Source organism: Eleutherodactylus coqui, chromosome 4 (genome assembly GCF_035609145.1).
Source record: "Eleutherodactylus coqui strain aEleCoq1 chromosome 4, aEleCoq1.hap1, whole genome shotgun sequence".
Taxonomy (NCBI): Eukaryota; Metazoa; Chordata; class Amphibia; order Anura; family Eleutherodactylidae; genus Eleutherodactylus; species Eleutherodactylus coqui.
In genome coordinates, this window is record NC_089840.1 from 35545303 (window position 1) to 35568769 (window position 23467).

Consider the following 23467-nt stretch of genomic DNA (forward strand, 5'->3'; position numbering starts at 1 on the left):
GGGTGTGACAGGAATAGTGATCAGGAGGTGATGGGGGGGGGGTGACAGGAATAGTGATCAGGAGGTGATGGGGGGGGTGACAGGAATAGTGATCAGGAGGTGATGGGGGGGGTGACAGGAATAGAGATCAGGAGGTGATGGGGGGGGGGGGTGACAGGAATAGTGATCAGGAGGTGATGGGGGGGGGGGGTGACAGGAATAGTGATCAGGAGGTGATGGGGGGGTGACAGGAATAGTGATCAGGAGGTGATGGGGGGGGGGGGGGGGTGACAGGAATAGTGATCAGGAGGTGATGGGGGGGGGTGACAGGAATAGTGATCAGGAGGTGATGGGGGGGGGGTGACAGGAATAGTGATCAGGAGGTGATGGGGGGGGGGGGTGACAGGAATAGTGATCAGGAGGTGATGGGGGGGGGTGACAGGAATAGTGATCACGAGGTGATGGGGGGGGGGGGTGACAGGAATAGAGATCAGGAGGTGATGGGGGGGGGGGTGACAGGAATAGCGATCAGGAGGTGATGGGGGGGGGGTGACAGGAATAGCGATCAGGAGGTGATGGGGGGGGGGTGACAGGAATAGCGATCAGGAGGTGATGGGGGGGACGGGGGACAGGAATAGCGATCAGGAGGTGATGGGGGGGTGACAGGAATAGTGATCAGGAGGTGATGGGGGGGGTGACAGGAATAGTGATCAGGAGGTGATGGGGGGGGTGACAGGAATAGCGATCAGGAGGTGATGGGGGGGGTGACAGGAATAGCGATCAGGAGGTGATGGGGGGGGGGGTGACAGGAATAGCGATCAGGAGGTGATGGGGGGGGTGACAGGAATAGCGATCAGGAGGTGATGGGGGGGGTGACAGGAATAGCGATCAGGAGGTGATGGGGGGGGTGACAGGAATAGCGATCAGGAGGTGATGGGGGGGGGTGACAGGAATAGCGATCAGGAGGTGGTGGGGGGGTGACAGGAATAGCGATCAGGAGGTGGTGGAGGGGTGACAGGAATAGCGATCAGGAGGTGGTGGAGGGGTGACAGGAATAGCGATCAGAAGGTGATGGGGGTGTGACAGGAATAGCGATCAGGAGGTGATGGGGGTGTGATAGGAATAGCGATCAGGAGGTGATGGGGGTGTGATAGGAATAGCGATCAGGAGGTGATGGGGGTGTGATAGGAATAGCGATCAGGAGGTGATGGGGGTGTGATAGGAATAGTGATCAGGAGGTGATGGGGGTGTGATAGGAATAGTGATCAGGAGGTGATGGGGGTGTGACAGGAATAGTGATCAGAAGGGCAAGAGTTGGGGGGGGGGGTGACAGTAATAGAGATCAGATGACGATGGCTATGAGAGCAGGAACAAGGAGAACTAAGAGGTAAAGCCAAGGGAGACCCCGTATTATAAAGGTTGACCACACAGGATACTTTGTTAGTTGCACACAGCACCCCATGTATAAATACAGGCTCTGCATCGAGGGGTCATCACGGATTACACCGGCAGGCGCACCTTTCAGCTTCTGCATCTCCTCCTGCAGCTCCGACCCCGCATAGCGGTAGATGCTGTCCGACACTAGGTTCTTGTCATTGAGGGACTCATTGCTGGTATTGACCACCGCAGTACAGCTCAGTAACGCCACATCACCTCTCCTGGGGAACAAGAGCACAAGAGCTTATGGAATATCTGTACACGTATCACACACCGACTGCCTTGGGGGGGCGCCGTCACACAGCAGTAGAGGGGGATTTAACACTTTGGGTTATTCCCTGCATACATTATTGAAATAGGGAGAAGGGATCCTGCACTGTGAAGTGTGTGTGGGTGGGGTTACATGGGTTCCCCCTTTTTTGGATCGGTGGGGATCCCAGCAGCCGGACCACCGCCTATCAGTTTTCAACCATCCAGTGGATGGATGAAAACTTGTATTTTCCTCCACTAGTTGGAATATCCGTTTAATGGCCTTTTACACGGCCGAAGATCTGGCCAGAAAGTTCATTAGGTTCATTTGCCCAATCGTTGGCCGCTGTGAAGGCGCTGTTGTCAGCAGCATATATCCCCACCGGCATCGATGGAACAGCATGGGGGGCAGACGGTCGCAGGAACCATCATTCATCCCTCATACTGTGGGAAAGCAGGTAAATGTGCAAATGTGCCGCTGTGGGAGGGGTCTGCAGACCAGAGGAATGTGATTGGCTCCCGGCCCTGACCCCGCACCGGGAGGAGCCGCCCACTCGGCGCAGCTCTGATTATTTGGGGATGAGGTGCCCTTTAATAGTGACCCGATCCGTCACATTTCTGCACCATATATATATTTTATGACTGCGGTATTTGGGTAGAGCGGCGCTCCGTGACGTACAGCCGAGGGGCGCAGAAGAACGGACACCCACTCACCATAGTATCACCTTCTGATTAATGTCCTCTCTGCAGGGGAACGGCGAGCCGATGCCGGGGGGCTCCGTGTCCTCCAGCCAGACGGCCGAATCAGGGACATCTGGTGAACCAGCCCAACATGGCAACGACTCCGCGTCCACAAAACACGAGCGGGCACCCAGAGGATCCATGGGGCAGCAGAGGGGCGGCCCTGCATCCAGCCAGTCCTGCTATACCTGTGACAGGGGAAGCCAGAGAGATGTACTGTGCAATGTCCATACAGTCACAACATAGGGGGAGGTAGAACACGGGGGGCGCCGGGGGGACATAACAGGGGGAGCGCCGGGGGGACCGAGGGGGACATAACAGGGGGAGTGCCGGGGGGGGGGGGGGGGGACACCGAGGGGGATATAGCAGGGGGAGCGCCTGGGGGGGGGGGACCGAGGGGGATATAACAGGGGGAGCGCCGGGGGGGGGACCGAGGGGGATATAACAGGGGGAGCGCCGGGGGGGGGGGACCGAGAGGGATATAACAGGGGGAGCGCCGGGGGGGGACCGAGAGGGATATAACAGGGGGAGCGCCGGGGGGGGGGACCGAGAGGGATATAACAGGGGGAGCGCCGGGGGGGGGGGGGGGACCGAGAGGGATATAACAGGGGGAGCGCCGGGGGGGGGGGGGGGCCGAGAGGGATATAACAGGGGGAGCGCCGGGGGGGGGGCCGAGAGGGATATAACAGGGGGAGGGGGGGACCGAGAGGGATATAACAGGGGGAGCGCCGGGGGGGGGGACCGAGAGGGATATAACAGGGGGAGCGCCGGGGGGGGGACCGAGAGGGATATAAAAAGGGGAAGCGCCGGGGGGGGGGGACCGAGAGGGATATAACAGGGGGAGCGCCGGGGGGGAGGGACCGAGAGGGATATAACAGGGGGAGCGCCGGGGGGGACCGAGAGGGATATAACAGGGGGAGCGCCGGGGGGGACCGAAAGGGATATAACAGGGGGAGCGCCGGAGGGGGGGGGGGACCGAGAGGGATATAACAGGGGGAGCGCCGGAGGGGGGGGGGGACCGAGAGGGATATAACAGGGGGAGCGCCGGGGGGGGGGGGACCGAGAGGGATATAACAGGGGGAGGGCCGGGGGGGGGGGGCACCGAGAGGGATATAACAGGGGGAGCGCCGGGGGGGGGGGGGAATATAACAGGGGGAGCGCCGGGGGGGGGGAATATAACAGGGGGAGCGCCGGGGGGGGGGAATATAACAGGGGGAGCGCCGGGGGGGGGGGAATATAACAGGGGGAGCGCCGGGGGGGGGGGAATATAACAGGGGGAGCGCCGGGGGCGAATATAACAGGGGGAGCGCCGGGGGCGAATATAACAGGGGGAGCGCCGGGGGGGAATATAACAGGGGGAGCGCCGGGGGGGAATATAACAGGGGGAGCGCCGGGGGGGAATATAACAGGGGGAGCGCCGGGGGGGGGGGGGGATATAACAGGGGGAGCGCCGGGGGGGGGGGGATATAACAGGGGGAGCGCCGGGGGGGGGGGATATAACAGGGGGAGCGCCGGGGGGGGGGGGATATAACAGGGGGAGCGCCGGGGGGGGGGGATATAACAGGGGGAGCGCCGGGGGGGGGGATATAACAGGGGGAGCGCCGGGGGGGGGATATAACAGGGGGAGCGCCGGGGGGGGGGATATAACAGGGGGAGCGCCGGGGGGGGGGGATATAACAGGGGGAGCGCCGGGGGGGGGGGATATAACAGGGGGAGCGCCGGGGGGGGGGATATAACAGGGGGAGCGCCGGGGGGGGGGATATAACAGGGGGAGCGCCGGGGGGGGGGGGATATAACAGGGGGAGCGCCGGGGGGGGGGGATATAACAGGGGGAGCGCCGGGGGGGGGGATATAACAGGGGGAGCGCCGGGGGGGGGGATATAACAGGGGGAGCGCCGGGGGGGGGGATATAACAGGGGGAGCGCCGGGGGGGGGGGGATATAACAGGGGGAGCGCCGGGGGGGGGATATATAACAGGGGGAGCGCCGGGGGGGGGGGGGATATAACAGGGGGAGCGCCGGGGGGGGGGGGGATATAACAGGGGGAGCGCCGGGGGGGGGGGGATATAACAGGGGGAGCGCCGGGGGGGGGGGGAGAAATATAACAGGGGGAGCGCCGGGGGGGGGGGGAGAAATATAACAGGGGGAGCGCCGGGGGGGGGGAGAAATATAACAGGGGGAGCGCCGGGGGGGGGGGAGAGAAATATAACAGGGGGAGCGCCGGGGGGGGGGGGGAGAGAAATATAACAGGGGGAGCGCCGGGGGGGGGGGGAGAAATATAACAGGGGGAGCGCTGGGGGGGGGGGAGAAATATAACAGGGGGAGCGCTGGGGGGGGGGGAGAAATATAACAGGGGGAGCGCTGGGGGGGGGGGGGAGACATATAACAGGGGGAGCGCCGGGGGGGACCGAGGGGGATATAACAGGGGGAGCGCCGGGGGGGACCGAGGGGGATATAACAGGGGGAGCGCCGGGGGGGACCGAGGGGGATATAACAGGGGGAGCGCCGGGGGGGACCGAGGGGGATATAACAGGGGGAGCGCCGGGGGGGGGGGGGGGGGAACCGAGGGGGATATAACAGGGGGAGCGCCGGGGGGGGGGGTAAAACAGGGGGAGCGCCGGGGGGGAGGGGATATAAATATAACAGGTGGAGCGCCGGGGGGGGGGGGGGGGGAATATAAATATAACAGGTGGAGCGCCGGGGGGGGAAATAACAGGTGGAGCGCCGGGGGGGGATATAACAGGGGGAGCGCCGGGGGGGGATATAACAGGGGGAGCGCCGGGGGGGGATATAACAGGGGGAGCGCCCGGGGGGGGGATATAACAGGGGGAGCGCCCGGGGGGGGGATATAACAGGGGGAGCGCCCGGGGGGGGGGATATAACAGGGGGAGCGCCCGGGGGGGGGGATATAACAGGGGGAGCGCCGGGGGGGGGGGATATAACAGGGGGAGCGCCGGGGGGGGGGATATAACAGGGGGAGCGCCGGGGGGGGGGGATATAACAGGGGGAGCGCCGGGGGGGGGGGATATAACAGGGGGAGCGCCGGGGGGGGGATATAACAGGGGGAGCGCCGGGGGGGGGGGACACCGAGGGGGATATAGCAGGGGGAGCGCCTGGGGGGGGGACCCAGGGGGATATAACAGGGGGAGCGCCGGGGGGGGGGGGGGGGGGGACCCAGGGGGATATAACAGGGGGAGCGCCGGGGGGGGGGACCGAGGGGGATATAACAGGGGGAGCGCCGGGGGGGACGGGGACCGAGAGGGATATAACAGGGGGAGCGCCGGGGGGGGGGGGGACCGAGAGGGGGATATAGCAGGGGAACGCCTGGGGGGGGGACCCAGGGGGATATAACAGGGGGAGCGCTGGGGGGGGGACCGAGGGGGATATAACAGGGGGAGCGCCGGGGGGGGGGGGACCGAGAGGGATATAACAGGGGGAGCGCCGGGGGGGGGGGGACCGAGAGGGATATAACAGGGGGAGCGCCGGGGGGGGGGGGGACCGAGAGGGATATAACAGGGGGAGCGCCGGGGGGGGGACCGAGAGGGATATAACAGGGGGAGCGCCGGGGGGGGGGGGGGACCGAGAGGGATATAACAGGGGGAGCGCCGGGGGGGGGGGGGGGACCGAGAGGGATATAACAGGGGGAGCGCCGGGGGGGGGGGGGACCGAGAGGGATATAACAGGGGGAGCGCCGCGGGGGGGGGGGGCCGAGAGGGATATAACAGGGGGAGCACCGGGGGGGGGGCCGAGAGGGATATAACAGGGGGAGCGCCGGGGGGGGGACAGAGAGGGATATAACAGGGGGAGCGCCGGGGGGGGGACAGAGAGGGATATAACAGAGGGAGCGCCGGGGGGGGGGGGGGACCGAGAGGGATATAACAGAGGGAGCGCCGGGGGGGGGGGGACCGAGAGGGATATAACAGAGGGAGCGCCGGGGGGGGGGGGGGGACCGAGAGGGATATAACAGGGGGAGCGCCGGGGGGGACCGAGAGGGATATAACAGGGGGAGCGCCGGGGGGGGGGCCGAGAGGGATATAACAGGGGGAGCGCCGGAGGGGGGGGGGGGGACCGAGAGGGATATAACAGGGGGAGCGCCGGAGGGGGGGGGGGACCGAGAGGGATATAACAGGGGGAGCGCCGGAGGGGGGGGGGGGACCGAGAGGGATATAACAGGGGGAGCGCGGGGGGGGGGGACCGAGAGGGATATAACAGGGGGAGCGCCGGGGGGGGGGACCGAGAGGGATATAACAGGGGGAGCGCCGGGGGGGGGGGAATATAACAGGGGGAGCGGGAATATAACAGGGGGAGCGCCGGGGGGGGGGGGGGAATATAACAGGGGGAGCGCCGGGGGGGGGGGGGAATATAACAGGGGGAGCGCCGGGGGGGGGGGATATAACAGGGGGAGCGCCGGGGGGGGGGGGGGAATATAACAGGGGGAGCGCCGGGGGGGAGAACCGAGGGGGATATAACAGGGGGAGCGCCGGGGGGGGGGGGGATATAACAGGGGGAGCGCCGGGGGGGGGGGGGATATAACAGGGGGAGCGCCGGGGGGGGGGATATAACAGGGGGAGCGCCGGGGGGGGGGGGATATAACAGGGGGAGCGCCGGGGGGGGGGGGATATAACAGGGGGAGCGCCGGGGGGGGGGGATATAACAGGGGGAGCGCCGGGGGGGGGGGATATAACAGGGGGAGCGCCGGGGGGGGGGGATATAACAGGGGGAGCGCCGGGGGGGGGGATATAACAGGGGGAGCGCCGGGGGGGGGATATAACAGGGGGAGCGCCGGGGGGGGGGGATATAACAGGGGGAGCGCCGGGGGGGGGGGGATATAACAGGGGGAGCGCCGGGGGGGGGATATAACAGGGGGAGCGCCGGGGGGGGGGATATAACAGGGGGAGCGCCGGGGGGGGGGGATATAACAGGGGGAGCGCCGGGGGGGGGGGGGATATAACAGGGGGAGCGCCGGGGGGGGGGGGATATAACAGGGGGAGCGCCGGGGGGGGGGGGATATAACAGGGGGAGCGCCGGGGGGGGGGGATATAACAGGGGGAGCGCGGGGGGGGGGATATAACAGGGGGAGCGCGGGGGGGGGGGGATATAACAGGGGGAGCGCGGGGGGGGGGATATAACAGGGGGAGCGCCGGGGGGGGGGGATATAACAGGGGGAGCGCCGGGGGGGGGGGGATATAACAGGGGGAGCGCCGGGGGGGGGGGATATAACAGGGGGAGCGCGGGGGGGGGGGGGGATATAACAGGGGGAGCGCGGGGGGGGGGGGATATAACAGGGGGAGCGCCGGGGGGGGGGGGGATATAACAGGGGGAGCGCCGGGGGGGGGGGGATATAACAGGGGGAGCGCCGGGGGGGGGGGGGATATAACAGGGGGAGCGCCGGGGGGGGGGGGATATAACAGGGGGAGCGCCGGGGGGGGGGGGGGATATAACAGGGGGAGCGCCGGGGGGGGGGGATATAACAGGGGGAGCGCCGGGGGGGGGGATATAACAGGGGGAGCGCCGGGGGGGGGGGATATAACAGGGGGAGCGCCGGGGGGGGGGGATATAACAGGGGGAGCGCCGGGGGGGGGGGATATAACAGGGGGAGCGCTGGGGGGGGGGGATATAACAGGGGGAGCGCCGGGGGGGGGGATATAACAGGGGGAGCGCCGGGGGGGGGGATATAAGGGGGAGCGCCGGGGGGGGGATATAAGGGGGAGCGCCGGGGGGGGGGATATAAGGGGGAGCGCCGGGGGGGGGGGATATAACAGGGGGAGCGCCGGGGGGGGGGGATATAACAGGGGGAGCGCCGGGGGGGGGGGATATAACAGGGGGAGCGCCGGGGGGGGGGGATATAACAGGGGGAGCGCCGGGGGGGGGGATATAACAGGGGGAGCGCCGGGGGGGGGGATATAACAGGGGGAGCGCCGGGGGGGGGGATATAACAGGGGGAGCGCCGGGGGGGGGGGGGGGGGGAGGGAATATAACAGGGGGAGCGCCGGGGGGCGGGGGAATATAACAGGGGGAGCGCCGGGGGGGGGGGGAGAATATAACAGGGGGAGCGCCGGGGGGGACCGAGGGGGATATAACAGGGGGAGCGCCGGGGGGGGGGGGGGACCGAGGGGGATATAACAGGGGGAGCGCCGGGGGGGGGGGGGACCGAGGGGGATATAACAGGGGGAGCGCCGATAACAGGGGGAGCGCCGGGGCGGGGGACCGGGGGGGATATAACAGGGGGAGCGCCGGGGGGGGGGACCGAGGGGGATATAACAGGGGGAGCGTCGGGGGGGGGGGGGGGACGGACCGAGGTGGATATAACACGGGGAGCAGTAGGAGTCCTGAGAGGGATATAACACGGGGAGCCCCGGATGTCTGTGGGGATATAACATGGGCAGCACTAGTTGTACCGAGGGGGATATAACATGAGGAGCCCCAGGGGATATAACACGGGGAGCACTAGGTGTTCTGAGGGGGTATAACACGGGGAGCCCCGGATATCTGTAGGGATATAACAGGGGGAGCCCCAGGGGTTTGTGGGGATATAACAGGGGGGAAGCCCCAGGTGAGATGGAGATATAATATGGGGAGCCCCGGGTGTCTGTGGAGAAATAACATGGGTGTCCATGTGTGAAGGGGCTATAACGTGGGGAGCCTCGGGTGTCCGTGGGGATGTAACACGGGGAGCTATGGGTGTCCATGTGTGAAGGGGATATAACACGGGGAGCCCCGGGGGTCAGTATTTCGGGTTCTGCTCACCTCCAGCTTCCGCTTCATGTCGCCGTTGCTGTCACCTGATCAGTAACCGGAAAGGCCTTGTGAGTAAATGGGGCGGGGCTCTACACACTGAGTGAATGGGCGGAGCTGGGAACGTCATCAATATGGCGACCGCAACGAGAACTGCTTGTTGCGCATGCGCACTGAACACGTGTCTGCCTGAAACGGAGGACCTGGGAGAAGTGCCGGTAATGAGCGGAGGCTGTCCGGTATCTGCTCCAACACCCCTTATCCCCCCTGTCCCCTATACTAGCCTGTATCTGCCCCATAGTATCCCCCTTCCTTCATGTTCCAGCCCTGATATCTGCCGCATGCTTTGTATCTGTTGACCTGTTTCTCTCTTCCTCAGCCATGGGCCTCACCAAGCAGTATCTCCGTTACGCCCCGTCTGCCCTCTTTGGGGTTGTCGGTAGCGCGAAGTGCAATGTGTGTTACGTTCCCCTGCGGGGCGAGAAGGGGCGCTACGTGGCGGTCGGGGCCTGCGAACACGTCTTCATATGGGACACCCGAAAGGGGGAGAAGGTAAGCGCCTCGTGGGTTCTGTGGGCCCCCAGCAGGTGTGGCCCCGGCCGGCTGACCCCGTCTGCTTCTCCCCGCAGGTCCTCATCCTCCACGGCCAGAAGAAGGAGGTGACCCGGCTGTGCCCTTCCCCGGACGGTCTGTCGCTGGCGGTGGGATATGAAGACGGCGCCATCCGCATCTTCAGTCTGCTGAGCGGCGGCAGCGGCATCACCTTCAACGGGCACAAGGCGGCGGTGACGGCGCTGAGCTACGACCAGCTGGGGGGCCGCCTGGTGTCCGGCTCCAATGTACGACGCCGTGGTGACTGTATATCCTGGGTGGGGGTGGGGTGGATTTTGCGCTGTGACCGCACTGGAAAAATCCGCATCAGATTCTGTCACACGAACCGATCTGAAGATGCCGTTCTCGCCGCTGTGTACGGCGCTGACGCTGTATCCGCCATCACTGCCTCTCGGAGGCCGCATTCACACAGGCAGATTCCTGTTGCGGAATCGGCGTCCATACGGAGGATCCGCAGCCAATCCCTTGCACGCAAATTAACTCTTTTGATCCCACTCTTGGATACGAATTGCATATTCCGCGAGCGGAGGAAATATTGCAGCATGCTCTAATGTGCCGCAGTCTCCACACGGACGGCCTCCATTGAAGTTAATGGAGGCTGCCCTCCCGTCCCCATTAACATTGTGTTCAGGCCGCGGGTATCCGCATCATCGCTAAGCGACGGCACGGGGGATACAAGTATTGAAGAACAAAATCTGTACTGCGCATGACTGACGGCGAGCCGTGACGGTCATCCACAATACAGAAATGGCGCAAATGTATTACATGTATTGTGACTCGGAAGGGCGCCCCCATCATGTGGGTGGGCTGCATCAGCCTGGATCGCCTGAAGTGACAGATTGCTCCCTGTTTGTGAACTGTCACCTTACGTTATGTAGGTGGGAGAGGCCGGCGTGGCCCTGTGGTGTGGAGCGCCCTTCCGAGTCAGACCTCGAGCAATGTACTTGGCTGTCCCGGGTTCATGCATGACCACCAGGGATGGTTTAGTAATACCCATGGATGTTTAACAGATTCTAACCCTGGGGGTCTAGTAGTTTAATACCAGCTGTTGTCTAGTTAATTGGCATAGATTATCCCTGGAGGTCTAGTGGTCCCTCGCATGTCTTAATTCCACCTCTGGGGGCAGTATAGCAGTCGCTGCTCCTCCCATGGGTGAAGCATGGATGGACGGCCGTCATGTGATGGCGGTGTGTTTTGAGAGACTTGCCGTTTCCCCTTGTTTTAGCGCTGGTATAATGATTGGGGACTAACCTGCCCTCTTCTCCCGCAGGACACGGACGTCATTGTCTGGGACGTCATCAACGAGAGCGGCCTGTACAGACTGAAGGGGCACAAGGACTCCGTGACGCAGGCTTTGTTCCTGACGGAGAGGAACCTCCTAGTCACCAGGTATGTGGCGGGCAAAGCAGCTGGCAGCTTCCGGTAGCAGCCGGTGATCTGATCCCTCTTCTCCTCTTGTAGCGGTAAAGACACCCTGGTGAAGTGGTGGGACCTGGACACGCAGCATTGCTTCCGCACCATGGTGGGACATCGCACAGAGGTACCTGCTATGTTCTGTATGGGTAATAAAGGTATAGAGGCCATTACAGCGCCAATAGCCTAGATGACAAGTCCGCCTTACTGTATTGCGTAGCATTCACTGTCTGGGAAAGCTGGGTGATTGCATTACAGCGACCACTGGAGCTTGAGAGTTGTGTACGACAAATCCCCATATTTGGGTGGATATACCTTCAGGTACGCTGAGTGGGGAAATATATAGCTGCCCTTACGGCTCCTTCAGGGGTCATCCTACACTTTACTAGTATGTCGTTGTGTAGTGATACATTGCCAGGAGTCAGGAAAGTTTGGTGACAACCGCTGAAGTCACTTGCGCTTAGTACAATTATCTATAGGGCACCCTCTGTGGTTATAGATCCCCCTCCACAATGTACTGGTCATGTGACCACGCTACTGAATGTCCTCCATGTTGGAAAGTTTTATTAGTCTTCACTTCCCCTGATTGGTGTCCTCCCTCAGGTCTGGGATCTGGCCATGTTGTCGGATGAACGGCGACTACTGACCGGATCCGGGGACAGCGAGCTGAGAGCCTGGTCCGTCTCCTATGTCAATGAGGTAAATGATTATCCGCTCCGTCTAGAACTTCCTGGAGGGGTGTGGCGCAGTGACCGGGGAAGGAGGACCCCCAAATATGGTGCAACATGAATCCCCCTTGCCCCGCCGTGGCTGTCCCGTCCTCTTACTACTCGGAAGAATTGAGGATAAAACTAGCGTTGTTTCCCACACAGGCTGAAGACCCGGAGGAACCGCGGCTGAAAAAAACTAAAGGCCCTTCAGAGGAGCCCGAGGGTGAGGAGGCGGAACAGGAGACAACTGAGGAGGTACGCTGCACCCCCGCCGCTCGGTCACTGGGCGGAGGGAGAGGAATCGGAAACTATTTTTGAAATAATCCCATTTTTCTGTCTCTGTCCTCAGCGCATCCTGACCTGTCAGCGCTACGGCTCCATCATGAGAGAAGGAAGAGAGAGAGTGGTGACACTGGGGACGGACCGGACGAGGCGCTTCCTGGCCTGTCATGTGAGTGGTTCTGCGTCGCCAGGCCTGTGACTACTACACAGCAGTGATGTTACACGTTATACAATGGCATTGGTTAATTATGCCCCACCCCTTTTTCTAAACCACGCCTACATTCTCGCCAGCGCATCGTCTCCGTTGCACAAGTCTTTGTCAGCCACCTTTTCCGCTTGAGACCCCGTGAAGTGTTGATTGCTGTGGTTGGGGTACATCCCATGTGGAAAGTGACTTGCCCCTTCGAGCCTTGCCATGGGGCATTTACCCTGGCGCTGCCGTAATGCTCCCTGCCATCTGGACTCATCACCCACTTCTCTTGCAGAGTAATGACTCTGAGCTGGAAGTTTTCTGTGTCCTGAATGAGGATGAGATCGCCAAGAAGATGGACAAAAAGATGAAAAAAGCCAAAAAGAAGAGCAAGTAAGTGACATAAATTGATGACTGTGTGTACTGAGGCCACGAGGGGTCGGTAATGACTCCACCTGACCAGTGTACATTGCTTATCCTGAGTGACATCCTGTATTATACTCCAGAGCTGAACTCTCTATTCTGCTGGTGGAGTCACTGTGTACATACATTCTGTTAACTATCCTGAATTACACTCGGTACTCCAGAGCTGCACTCAACTATGTCCCAACATTCCCTGCTTGTTCGGTGTCTGCACAGATCTTGTTCTGGGAAGTGTCTTCTTTCCACCAGATCTTGTGCAGCCATCTAATGTAGGGGATCAGCAGAAGAGGGGACGGCGTGTGATACATGACTGCAAGCTCTTGAGGCTACATATGGTTTGTTACGACGGACACACCTGCACTATACGGCCACTTTATTAAAGACCCTGGCCCTTTCATGATTGGGGCTTCCTTGTGTGGAAATAGGACCTGTAATCACATGACCAGTTTTCCGTGGATCGGTTTCAGCGTGAATCCACATTGGATGGGAAGATCCAGCGATCTCAGTAACTTCTAATGAGGTCCGGCCATCGGTGCTGGACTGGCCGGGATTTCACTACCAACTTTTTTGAGTTTTCTCATGTGACTGTGTGGAGAGTAGACTGAGAATGGTGTGAGCGAGGAAAACCGCTGAGCAAACTGGGATCCTGAGGACCGTAACCATTTGTTGCTGAAAGGGGTCAGAGGAGGATGTCAAGAATCATTCTGACCAACGAGAGCTGTATAGTCAATTGTAGGCAAATATAAGTTGGAGCACCAACGTTGTGTGTCTGAACGCTGAACTGGCAGTTCCTTAGCACTGTTATAACAGCAGGCGACCAGTTCCAGCGCCATTACTGTCTAAGGTAATGAGAGAGACACGACTCCACGGGGCAAAAGGGCACAAACATTGAACCAATGAGCAGTGGATAAACATCGCCTGGTCAGATGGGTCAAGATTCCTGGCACACCGTGCTGATGGCAGGTCAGAAGTTGAAGCGAGCAGCATGAATCGCTGACCCCTTCCTGTCAGCTGCTTAGATGGATGTTTATGTGCATCGTGTACCAGGGAAATTATACGAAGGCCGGTATTGGAAATGTCAGTCTTGGTAAATTCCCTTCCCGCCCCACTCTGTATCTATTCACAAGGCTGTATGGTTCTTTTTCATGGACTTTTTTTTGTTTCTTTGTTTTCTTGCGTTTTCTTTTGCCTCCATATTGCAATTATTTTCTATTGGGCGAATACTAATCCGTATTTGTCAAATAGAAAATAAACTATACGATTTTCAGGGGTCCCGTACGCGGTGAGATCACAGGGAGCCGTGTGGGTGTCATAGCAGTTGGGGTCCTTCTGAAAGGCCTCGTGGGCTGACCTGGCAGAATGCCTATCAAGCCATGCCTGTGGGGTGGCTTGATAGACTGCCTGCCCGATCACAGTATGATGTAATGCTATGGGAATACATCATACTGCAGGAGCGATCAAAGCATCGCAAGCTGGTTTTCCCTTGGGGAACTTAGGAAAAAAAGCAAAATTACTAATTACTGTAAAAAGTTTAAAATAAACCTTTTGCCATATTTATAATAAAATCTAAATTAATAAAGCAAAAATACATATTTGGTATCGCGGCGTCTGTAAAAGTCCGATCCATCAGAGTAACACAATATTTACCCCGCACGGTGGACGTCATTAGGGGGGAAAAAAGAACGCCAGACATGCGCTTTTTCAGTCACCCTGTCGCCAAGAAAAAATGCAATTAAAAAGCAATCAAAAAGTCGTATGTATTCCAACATGGTCCGAACGCAAACTACGGGACGCCCTCGCACAACTATGTGGACGGAAACATAAAAATGTGATTTGCGCACAGAAGATGGCGGCAGAAAATAATTGTAAAAAATTAAATATCTCTGGAAAGAAATACAAGTAGTGCAGAAAAAAAAAATCTATAAGTTTGGTATGGTAGTAATCGTACCGACCCTTAGAATAAAGTTATCAGGTCGTTTTGTTGCAGTTTGTGCGCCGCAGAAACAAGACGTACTGAAATATGGTGAAATGTCGTTTTTGTTTGTTTGTTTCATTCTACTCCACTTTGAATTTTTTAAAAGTTTTTCTGTACATTATATGGTACCATTAAAAAATGCAACTCGTCCCGCAAAAAACAACAACCCTCAGACATCTAAGTTGATGAATAAATAGGAGGAGTTTTTGTTTTTTTTTTGTTAAAGGGGGGAGGAAAAATCGAAAATAGGGGGGGGGGGGGGAGAGACCATGTCCTTTAAGGGGTTAAAGTGATTGGCAAGTGGGCTTGCCTGTGTACTTGGCTGTCCTGTATTCTGCAGAGGTCATTGGGTTCTGTCTGAACGGATATGCCTCCCATTCAGCCGGGTTATGTGGAGTTAGGAGTGCTAATATATAGAGGCGAGGGGACTGCTGACTGTGCGGTACTTGTGGATACTAGAGACGGAGCGGCGGATCTCATCACTGAGAGGTGTCATAAATATTATCCTCAGATACTTCCTATTGTCAGTCAGGTTGACGCATGTAAGGCAATCGTCACGAAATGCATTTCGTGCAGCCGAGAAGGGTAATACTGCTGGAAACGAGCATGTCCGCAAAACATGCAGTAAAGCGCGCACAAAAAGCGCAACACCCATCGTGCAAATGCGTGTGTAAACGCCACCCGTGGGACACCGGCTTAAAGTAAAGGTATTCCCATGAGCAGCTGATGGCCCTGCAGGCACAGAAAGCAAAACGAACCAAAACTCCTCCAATGTGTCTTCAGAGAATCAGCATGGACAGCCGGCTGTGGGAGAACAAGCCGTCCGCCATGTGTGGCTAGCCCTGACTGTAACTACCTGCGATTATATAGTCTCTATATCTAGGGGGGCGTAGTTATGTCACACTACTCATTGAGTAATCCGGATCATGTGTGCCGGCTGATGTACGCTGTGCCCAAGAGGCTTATGGGTGACTTGTTGAGATGGACTTAGTCAGGCAGGACAGACCTTGACGGACGTAGACCTCCATGTGGATGGCCAGAACCAGACAGGAACATCATGTCATCAGACTCTCAGGGTGAGACCCTTTTATACCTGGATCTACTATTTAGTGATGAGCTGCTGGAAGGGAGTAGATGGATGGATATATATATATATATATATAATTAGTTGTGTCCAATTGTTGAACGGTCGGATGATGTAATTGACGCGGTTCAACAATGTGTTTGTATTGCAGGCAGACTGAGGGACAGACGGAGGTGGAAGTGGAGCAGACGCTGCAGGACGAAATAGTCAAGTTCACCAACCTAAAAGCATCCACAAAAATCAAGTAAGTATAATCCCTCCGTCATATATCCCGTAGCTAGACTGCCCTCACTGACCGCCGTGACCGCCCTCACTGACCACGACGTGACCGCCCTCACTGACCGCTGTGACCGCCCTCACTGACCGCTCTACTCCTAGATCATGTGACCTGCTCGTCTCTAACAAGGGGGAGCTGAAGGTGGTCGTCCTACTGCAGAATAACAGCGTGGAATGCTTCTCTATGGCGGCCGACCCGGCCCAAGCTGGAACCATCGAGAGCCCGCAGAGCACCCGCCTCACTCTAGGAGGGCACCGCAGCGCTGTGCGGACGGTGGCGTTCAGCTCGGACAACATTGCTGTTCTCTCCGCCTCTGGAGACGCTGTGAAGATCTGGAACAGGTAGATGATGTGGCTGCGGTAGAAGAATCCACAGCTTTGGTCCATCCGCAGCAGATGTCACTCCCTTCAGTTGAGCAAACCCCCCCTCCCCCCTCCTCCTCTCGCCTGCACTGACTGCTGTGGATTTTTACACCTAATTTGGTGCGGATTTATTGCAAAAAATCCGCCAGGTGTGAACAAACCCTTACAGTATGTCCACCTGGTAACCAAGGACTCCCATCGCCTCCAGTGCTGCATTCATAATTCTGCTGGCTTCATACTTTTACTCGCATTTAAATCTGCACAGTGGATTATAGCTTTCTATCCACTGCTGTGCTGGCTGGTGTGACCACTACATCTCTCAGAATGCAGTACAGCAGGGGATACGCCTTCCCCTATTGATGAGACCTGAAGCAGCAGTGATACTACCGTACGTTTCTCTGTCCCTGCAGGTCTACGCTGCAGTGCATCCGGACCATGTCCTGCGGGTACGCCCTGTGCTCCCTCTTTGTTCCGGGCGACAGACACGTTATAATCGGCACAAAGGTAACATTTCTGGAGCTCACAGCTTGTAATAAACATATGATAACTGGAGCATAGATCCGCAGAGTCCCTGCATACATTGGCCCACATGCCTGGCTGTAGAGGGGTTATGGTGGTGCTGGGAACAAACAATATTGGGAGAGGGGGCGGGTGCAGGATTCAGTGGTTAGTCTTTCCCCTTTTTGCACATTCTGATTGGCCTCTTCTGCAGTCATGTGATCTGTACAATCGGTGATTACATGAAGGTACTGAACTTTTTTGGCAATTACTTTTTCCTTCAGTTGGTAGTCACATGGCTGGACGCTGGGCTCCACCCCCTGCATATATGTGCCGCCACCCCATCCCCTCAGTTTTTCTGTTTCTTTCTAGTCTGGTAAGCTGCAGCTCTTTGACTTGTCATCTGGGACGGAACTGGACGCTGTGGACGCTCACGACGGCGCCGTGTGGTCCATTTCGTTATCACCTGACCAGGTAAAGAACAACGGGTCTGCAGTTGGCAGTGGGGATCAAGGATGTGGGGTGTTCACTGCATTCAGTAATCACATTCTCCTCTGTGTCATAGCGTGGATTCGCCACCGGGGGCTCTGACAAATGCGTGAAGTTTTGGGAGTTCGAACTTGTGAATGACGACTCTGATAACCAAAGCAGGTAATGAAGAGCTATGTGTGACCGCACTGGGGAAGATGGGAGAAGTAGTGCGCCATGAGACTAGTGAGCGATAGCGGAAGGAGCAATATCCTGGGTGCAAGGAGTATACAGCAGCACAGAGGATGATGGGAGTTGTAGTAGCTCTTATAGACAAGGATGATGAGTTGCAGCAATTATAAACAATGTCTCCCAGCAACGAGGATGATGAAAGTTGACTTTTTTTGGTTTTCATCCCCCACAGTCGCCGCCTTTCCGTAAAGCAGACCCGTGTGTTACAGATGGAGGAGGACGTCTTGTGCGTGCGGTTCAGTCCGGACGGGCGGCTTCTGGCCGTGTCCTTGTTGGATTGCACGGTGAAGATCTTCTTTGTGGACACGCTGAAGGTAACTAGCTCAAGTGAGGGGCTCACGTCTCGGGAAGATGTGGGGGATCCAGGTGGAGCTTTTTTGCAGTATATGACCGTATAGCGCCCCCTCAAGGTGTTATCTAAAGGCCTCTGTCGTCTTCATATCACATGTCTCACTTTCCCGTCTGACATGTCCTTTTTGTTTTCCAGTTCTTCCTGTCTCTGTACGGACACAAGCTGCCAGTCCTGTGTATGGATATTTCACATGTAAGTATCACAGGAGGTGGAGCTACAGTGTGGGGGCTGGTATATATATCTGATATTGCAGGGGTGGAGCTACAGTGTGGGGGCTGGTATATATATCTGATATTGCAGGGGTGGAGCTACAGTTTGGTGGGCTGGTATATATCTGATATTGCAGGGGGTGGAGCTACAGTGTGGGGGCTGGTATATATCTGATATTGCAGGGGGTGGAGCTACAGTTTGGTGGGCTGGTATATGATATCTAGTATCTCAAGGGGTGAAGCTCCAATGTGGAGGGTTGGTGTATAATATCTGGTATTGCAGGGGGTGGGGCTACAGTGTGGCAGGCTGGTATATGATGTGGTATTGCAGGGGGTGGGGCTACAGTGTGGCAGGCTGGTATATATCTGGTATTGCAGGGGGTGGAGCTACAGTGTAGGCGCTGGTATATAGCTTATATTGCAGGGGGTGGGTGGGGCTTCAGTGTGGAGTGCTGGTATATGATATCTGGTATTGCAGGGGGTGGAGCTACAGTGCGGCAGGCTCGTATATCATGTCTGAAATCTCTACTATAGGACAACACCATCATCGTCACTGGCTCCAGTGATCGCAACATCAAGATCTGGGGGCTGGACTTCGGGGATTGTCACCGATCACTTTTCGCCCATGATGGCAGGTGAGCGAGAGACGGTTTACAGCCACATGTAATGTACTTACTGTACTGCCCCCATGTCGCCTGTACACATGGGTGTCACCATATAGCTCCCTCTCTCTGCAGCGTCATGTTCCTGCAGTTTGTGCCCAAGACCCACTTGTTCTTCAGCGCAGGGAAAGATGGGAAGCTGAAGCAGTGGGACGCGGACAAATTCCAGCAAGTACAGACCTTGGAGGTAAGTGGCCTGTGCCATTCAGCTCATTTACATAATGGGAGGGGTTTGCAGAGGTCAGAGTGTGATGTGGGTTCCCGTTACAGGGCCACCATGGACACGTCTTGTGTTTGGCCATCAGCCCCAATGGCGACCATGTTGTATCCTCGTCACATGACAAGTCCTTACGTCTCTGGGAGAGAACGAGGGAGCCGCTGATCCTGGAGGAGGAGCAGGAGATGGTGAGCCATGATGTAGCAATCTTACAGCGCGGAGGCGGCCGTTACTGGTCGGCCATAAATTTATATATCTGTTTACTCGTTTCAGCAACGTGAGGCGGAGTTTGAGGAAAGTGTGGGGAAAGAGGATCAGCCTGTGGTGAGTGCGGTGCGGATCATGGCGCGTCCATGATAGGGCGGAGGATGGGAGTAATGACTAGTACTTCTCCACAGGTCGCCGGGGAGAAGGAGGGGGAAGCGGCGCTGGCTGGGAAGAAAACGATAGAGACCGTGAAAGCGGTGAGTATATAGATGAGACTCCGCCGCCGTCTAAGCATCCGCTAGGTCATAGACGGTAACCTTCTTTCTGTGGCCCTCAGACCGAACGCATCATGGAGGCCGTGGAGCTGCACAGGGAGGAGAGCAGCAGCCTGGAGGAGCATCGGGCGGCGTGCAAGGCTTTGGGGAAGGAGGTGAGTATATAATGTACGGGAGGAGGGGTGCAGGAAGTGGATGCATCACTGACTCGTTCTGTTCTGCAGCTCCCCAGAAAGGTCCACCCGATCTTGCAGGCGTACGGGAACATATCGGTGAGATCCTCGCACTGCTAACGTCCTGTAACGGCTTATATCACTTCTGGCCGGTCACGTATTAACCCTTTCTACTTTCCATCCTCCAGTCAGCTGACTATATTCTGGATGTAATAAAGAAGGTGAGGTCCAGGTAAGTCGTTGTCACCTCTCGTATGTCGTCATACAATGCCATTTGGCCTTCCTATGGGGGCCCAGTCACTTTCTGCTGTAGTTCATGAGAATGGAGATTTTATACCTCGCACCCCGAACCCCTTTGCTATGGTAGATGTTTTCTCAGAGGTCTCCGATGAACCGGACGCAGAGCGATACAGAGATCTCTATGAAAGCAAAGCAGAATTGTAGCATTCTAGCTTGTTGCAGCCACTTATTTCTCTTGTTCTTTAAATTCACCACTAGATGGCAGTGTGAGGAGTGCAGTGTTCTGTACAGAGAACAGTGACATCTAGTGGTCGCACAGGGCATGAAGGTGTGCAGCATTGATTTAATTAGTTGTAAGATGTTCCAGCTGCTTTCATAAAGTAGAATTGGAGTGGAGACTCCACAGCTAATTAGTGGGATCCGTTGTGGGGGGGGCGTCAGGGATTTGGGTGCTGTGATGTAATGTGGTGCCCCGTTCTCTACAGCGAGCTGGAGGAGTCCCTCCTGGTTCTCCCGTTCTCCTATATCCCGGACCTGCTGACTCTCTTCAGAGATACAATAAGGCGCGGGCGGGACGTGGAGTTGATCTGCCGCTGCCTATTCTTCTTGCTCAGGTTAGTGCTGAAGTAGTTTTTGGGGTTGCAGGGTGATGCATAAATATGCAAGGGTCTTACTGGGGGACTGTGGGGGGCAGTGTGAGCTGTATGAACTGCAGTGCAGAGGCGCTTGTGGTGGGGGGGGGGCAGAGTGAAAAAGTACATCAATTCTGCCTTTTTTTCTTTCTACAGTGTTCATTATGACATGATACCCATTGTCTATTAACAGAACTTTGAGGGCTTGTGGGTTTTTTTGTTTTGTTTTTTTGCTTTACAAGCTGTAGTTTTTACTTGTACTATTTTGGGGTACAAATGCTTTTTTTTTAAATTTACTTGTATTTTTTTGTGAGCGGAAATAAACTACCTTTTTTTAATCTCATTTGCAGTTCAGGCTGAAGGGTGTTTTAGTTTATTGCACAGATCCAATAATACCAAATATGTAATTTTTAAACCATAATTTCTTCTTTTTTAACAAAAAAAGTGCAAAGAAAATGTTTTTTTCTTTTTTTTAACATGGAACTTTTGTACTGCAGTGTATTATGTGATTTACTTGCCAGTAATTGCTGTGACAGGCCCAGAGGCCATTATTAGGCCTCTGGTTATCATGACAATCATCCCTCTGCAATTTTCATGGTGGAGGACTGATGACCTCAAAGAGAACTTCCTCCTATTAACTCCATACATACATGACAGTATGTAAGGACTTAACCCTTTCCAATCCACTGTCTGACGTCTGAAGACATTCTGATTGAAGGCTGTACAGCGGTAGACATCCAGCAGGGTATTCTTACTGTAGATTAATGGCCGCTGTGTTGTCGGGGGGCCTCTCCGGCATGTCACATACTGCAGTACTGGCTCTAGCCAGCAGATGGTGCCATTGTATAATGGCAGAAAGAGAAAGACCCCTAAGAAACTCTGAATCCAAAATTGGATTGCAAAGGGTTAATGGTGGGGATTGGTGTTCTTGTGGATCTCCGCTGCTGGAATAATAGAATGGTAGGAAGGGACCTCCAGGGTCATCGGGTCCAACCCCCTGCTCAGTGCAGGATTCACTAAATCCTCCCAGACAAATATTTGTCCAGCCTTTGTTTGAACACTTCCATTGAAAGAGAACTCGCCACCTCCCGCAGTAACCTGCTCCACTCATTGATCACCCTCACTGTCTAATATCTAATCTGTCTCTTCCCTTTCAGTTTCATCCCATTGCTTTTAGTCTTTCCTTGTACAAATGAGAATAGGGCTGATCCCTCTGCACTGTGACAGCCCTTCAGATATTTGTAGACAGCTATTAAGTCTCCTCTCAGCCTTCTTTTTTGCAAGCTAAACATTCCCAGATCCTTTAACCATTCCTCATAGGACATGATTTGCAGACCGCTCACCATCTTGGTAACTCTTCTCTGATCTTGCTCCAGTTTGTCTCTGTCTTCTTTAAAGTGGGGTGCTCAGAACTGGACACAGTATTCCAGATAAGGTCTGATTAAGGAAGAGTAGAGGGGGATAATAATGACCTCACGTGATCTAGACTCTATGCTTCTCTTAATACATCCCAGAATTGTGTTTGCCTTTTTGGCTGCTGTATCACACTGTTGACTCATGTTCAGTCTATCATCTATTAGGATACCCAAGTCTTTTTCACATGTGCTGCTGCTTAGCCCAATTCTGTATGTGATTTTATTATTTTTTTTCTTCTTGCCCAGATGTAGGACTTTGCATTTCTCCTTGTTAAATACCATTCTGTTAGTCGCCCAATGTTCAAGCTTTTCTAGATCGATTTTCCTTTTTTTCTTTTTTAATCTTCTCTAGTGTTGGCTATCCCTCCTAGCTTTGTCACCTTATGCATATACTTTATCACTATCCGTATACATTACTAGGACCTACTACACCTGACCGACCTCCACTCATTTTTCCACACCATATCATCCCTCCTAGCTTTGTGTCATTGTCCAATTTGATCAGCTTTCCCTCAATTCTCTCCTCTAGATCATTTAGTGTGATGCCAGCTGTCAGTCACAGTTGGCTTCTGTGGTGTATGGCTCTGCTCCTGAGCCCATGCCACACAGGCTGTATATGTACATCATTTTGCACTAACTTCTTCCTGCCCTTGATGTACAGAAGAGTCGCAGCTTGGTGATCGGGGGTTTTTGACTATGCACAGCCTGCTGGGGCTTGTAGGGTGCGGGGGAGCCTTGGTATGGGGTACTGGATGATCTGCAGGGCTACAAGACCTATTGGCAGTGCGATTATTTGTTTTTGGACTTGCCATGTTGCGGGAGGCTATAGAAATCCTCGGGTGACTTGTTCATGCTTGTGGCTGCCATATGTTGACTAGTAGTTCTCTTCCAACTCAACAGGATCCATTTTGGTGAGATCACCAGTAACCAGATGCTGCTGGGCGTCATGGAGGACCTGAAGAGCTGCACCGTCTCGCGGGTGAGAGAGATTCAGGTACGTTATCTGCTCATACGTGTTCCCTAGTCGCTTCCTGTATGTTTCCTGCCCAGCTGGTGACTGTCGGCTTCTGATCTCCGCAGGATGGCATGGGGGTGAACATGGCCGCCCTGCAGCTGTTGAAGAGAGAGATTGAAGCCAAAGAAGAGGTTCTGTTCTTTGTTGACGCCACCGAGAGGTTCGAGGAAAAGAGAAGAAAACGCAAAAAGAAGGAAAAGATGCTGCTGACTCTGGTGTAACCTCGCTCCGTCGTCTGTGATAAGGACATTGAGCCCCCCTCTCCTTGCGGTCGTGGGGCAAGGGACTAGACTGATGTTTTGTACAGTGCTGCCACCTAGAGGACAATCCTTTTAATAAACAGATTTTTTTTTATAAGCCCTAGAAACGAAGATAACGTCATTA

The 23467-nt window shown here is 56.3% G+C and overlaps 2 protein-coding genes across 3 annotated transcripts in view; one reads left to right on the forward strand and one right to left on the reverse strand.

Annotated features, from left to right (window-relative positions):
* Window positions 1-9234, reverse strand: part of GDAP2 (ganglioside induced differentiation associated protein 2) — a 44087-nt gene extending 34853 nt beyond the window's left edge. Inside the window, exons 1-3 of the mRNA XM_066599225.1 lie at window positions 9153-9234; window positions 2380-2594; window positions 1498-1637 (exon numbers count right to left, since the gene is read on the reverse strand). Of these exons, the coding sequence (XP_066455322.1) occupies window positions 1498-1637; window positions 2380-2549 (310 nt within the window). The 5' untranslated portion in view covers window positions 2550-2594; window positions 9153-9234. The remainder of the gene's footprint in view (window positions 1-1497; window positions 1638-2379; window positions 2595-9152) is intronic.
* Window positions 9235-9282: 48 nt separating this feature from the next.
* Window positions 9283-23440, forward strand: WDR3 (WD repeat domain 3). 2 transcript variants are annotated; one of them, XM_066599231.1, is made up of 27 exons: window positions 9283-9358; window positions 9520-9692; window positions 9770-9979; window positions 11023-11141; window positions 11214-11292; window positions 11769-11864; window positions 12038-12130; window positions 12225-12326; window positions 12643-12740; window positions 15981-16073; window positions 16208-16447; window positions 16879-16972; window positions 17339-17440; window positions 17532-17617; window positions 17859-18000; window positions 18174-18230; window positions 18782-18882; window positions 18985-19096; window positions 19180-19314; window positions 19400-19450; window positions 19525-19590; window positions 19671-19763; window positions 19833-19880; window positions 19970-20013; window positions 20507-20635; window positions 22969-23062; window positions 23149-23440. In XM_066599231.1, the coding sequence occupies exons 2-27, from the start codon at window positions 9522-9524 to the stop codon at window positions 23302-23304; spliced, it is 2811 nt and encodes a 936-aa protein (XP_066455328.1). In that variant the 5' UTR covers window positions 9283-9358; window positions 9520-9521; the 3' UTR covers window positions 23305-23440. The 2 variants fall into 2 exon arrangements, with proteins under 2 accessions (XP_066455328.1, XP_066455329.1); XM_066599232.1 differs by having other exon boundaries at window positions 9291-9379.
* Window positions 23441-23467: the final 27 nt, after the last annotated feature.

Coding starts and splice junctions, on each gene's coding strand:
- WDR3 (XM_066599231.1), top strand. CDS start 9,522: ATGGGCCTCACCAAGCAGTATCTCCGTTACGCCCCGTCTGCCCTCTTT. Junction 11,865..12,037: donor CCGTCTCCTATGTCAATGAG/GTAAATGATTAT, acceptor TTTCCCACACAG/GCTGAAGACCCGGAGGAACC. Junction 19,315..19,399: donor TGGAGGAGGAGCAGGAGATG/GTGAGCCATGAT, acceptor TACTCGTTTCAG/CAACGTGAGGCGGAGTTTGA.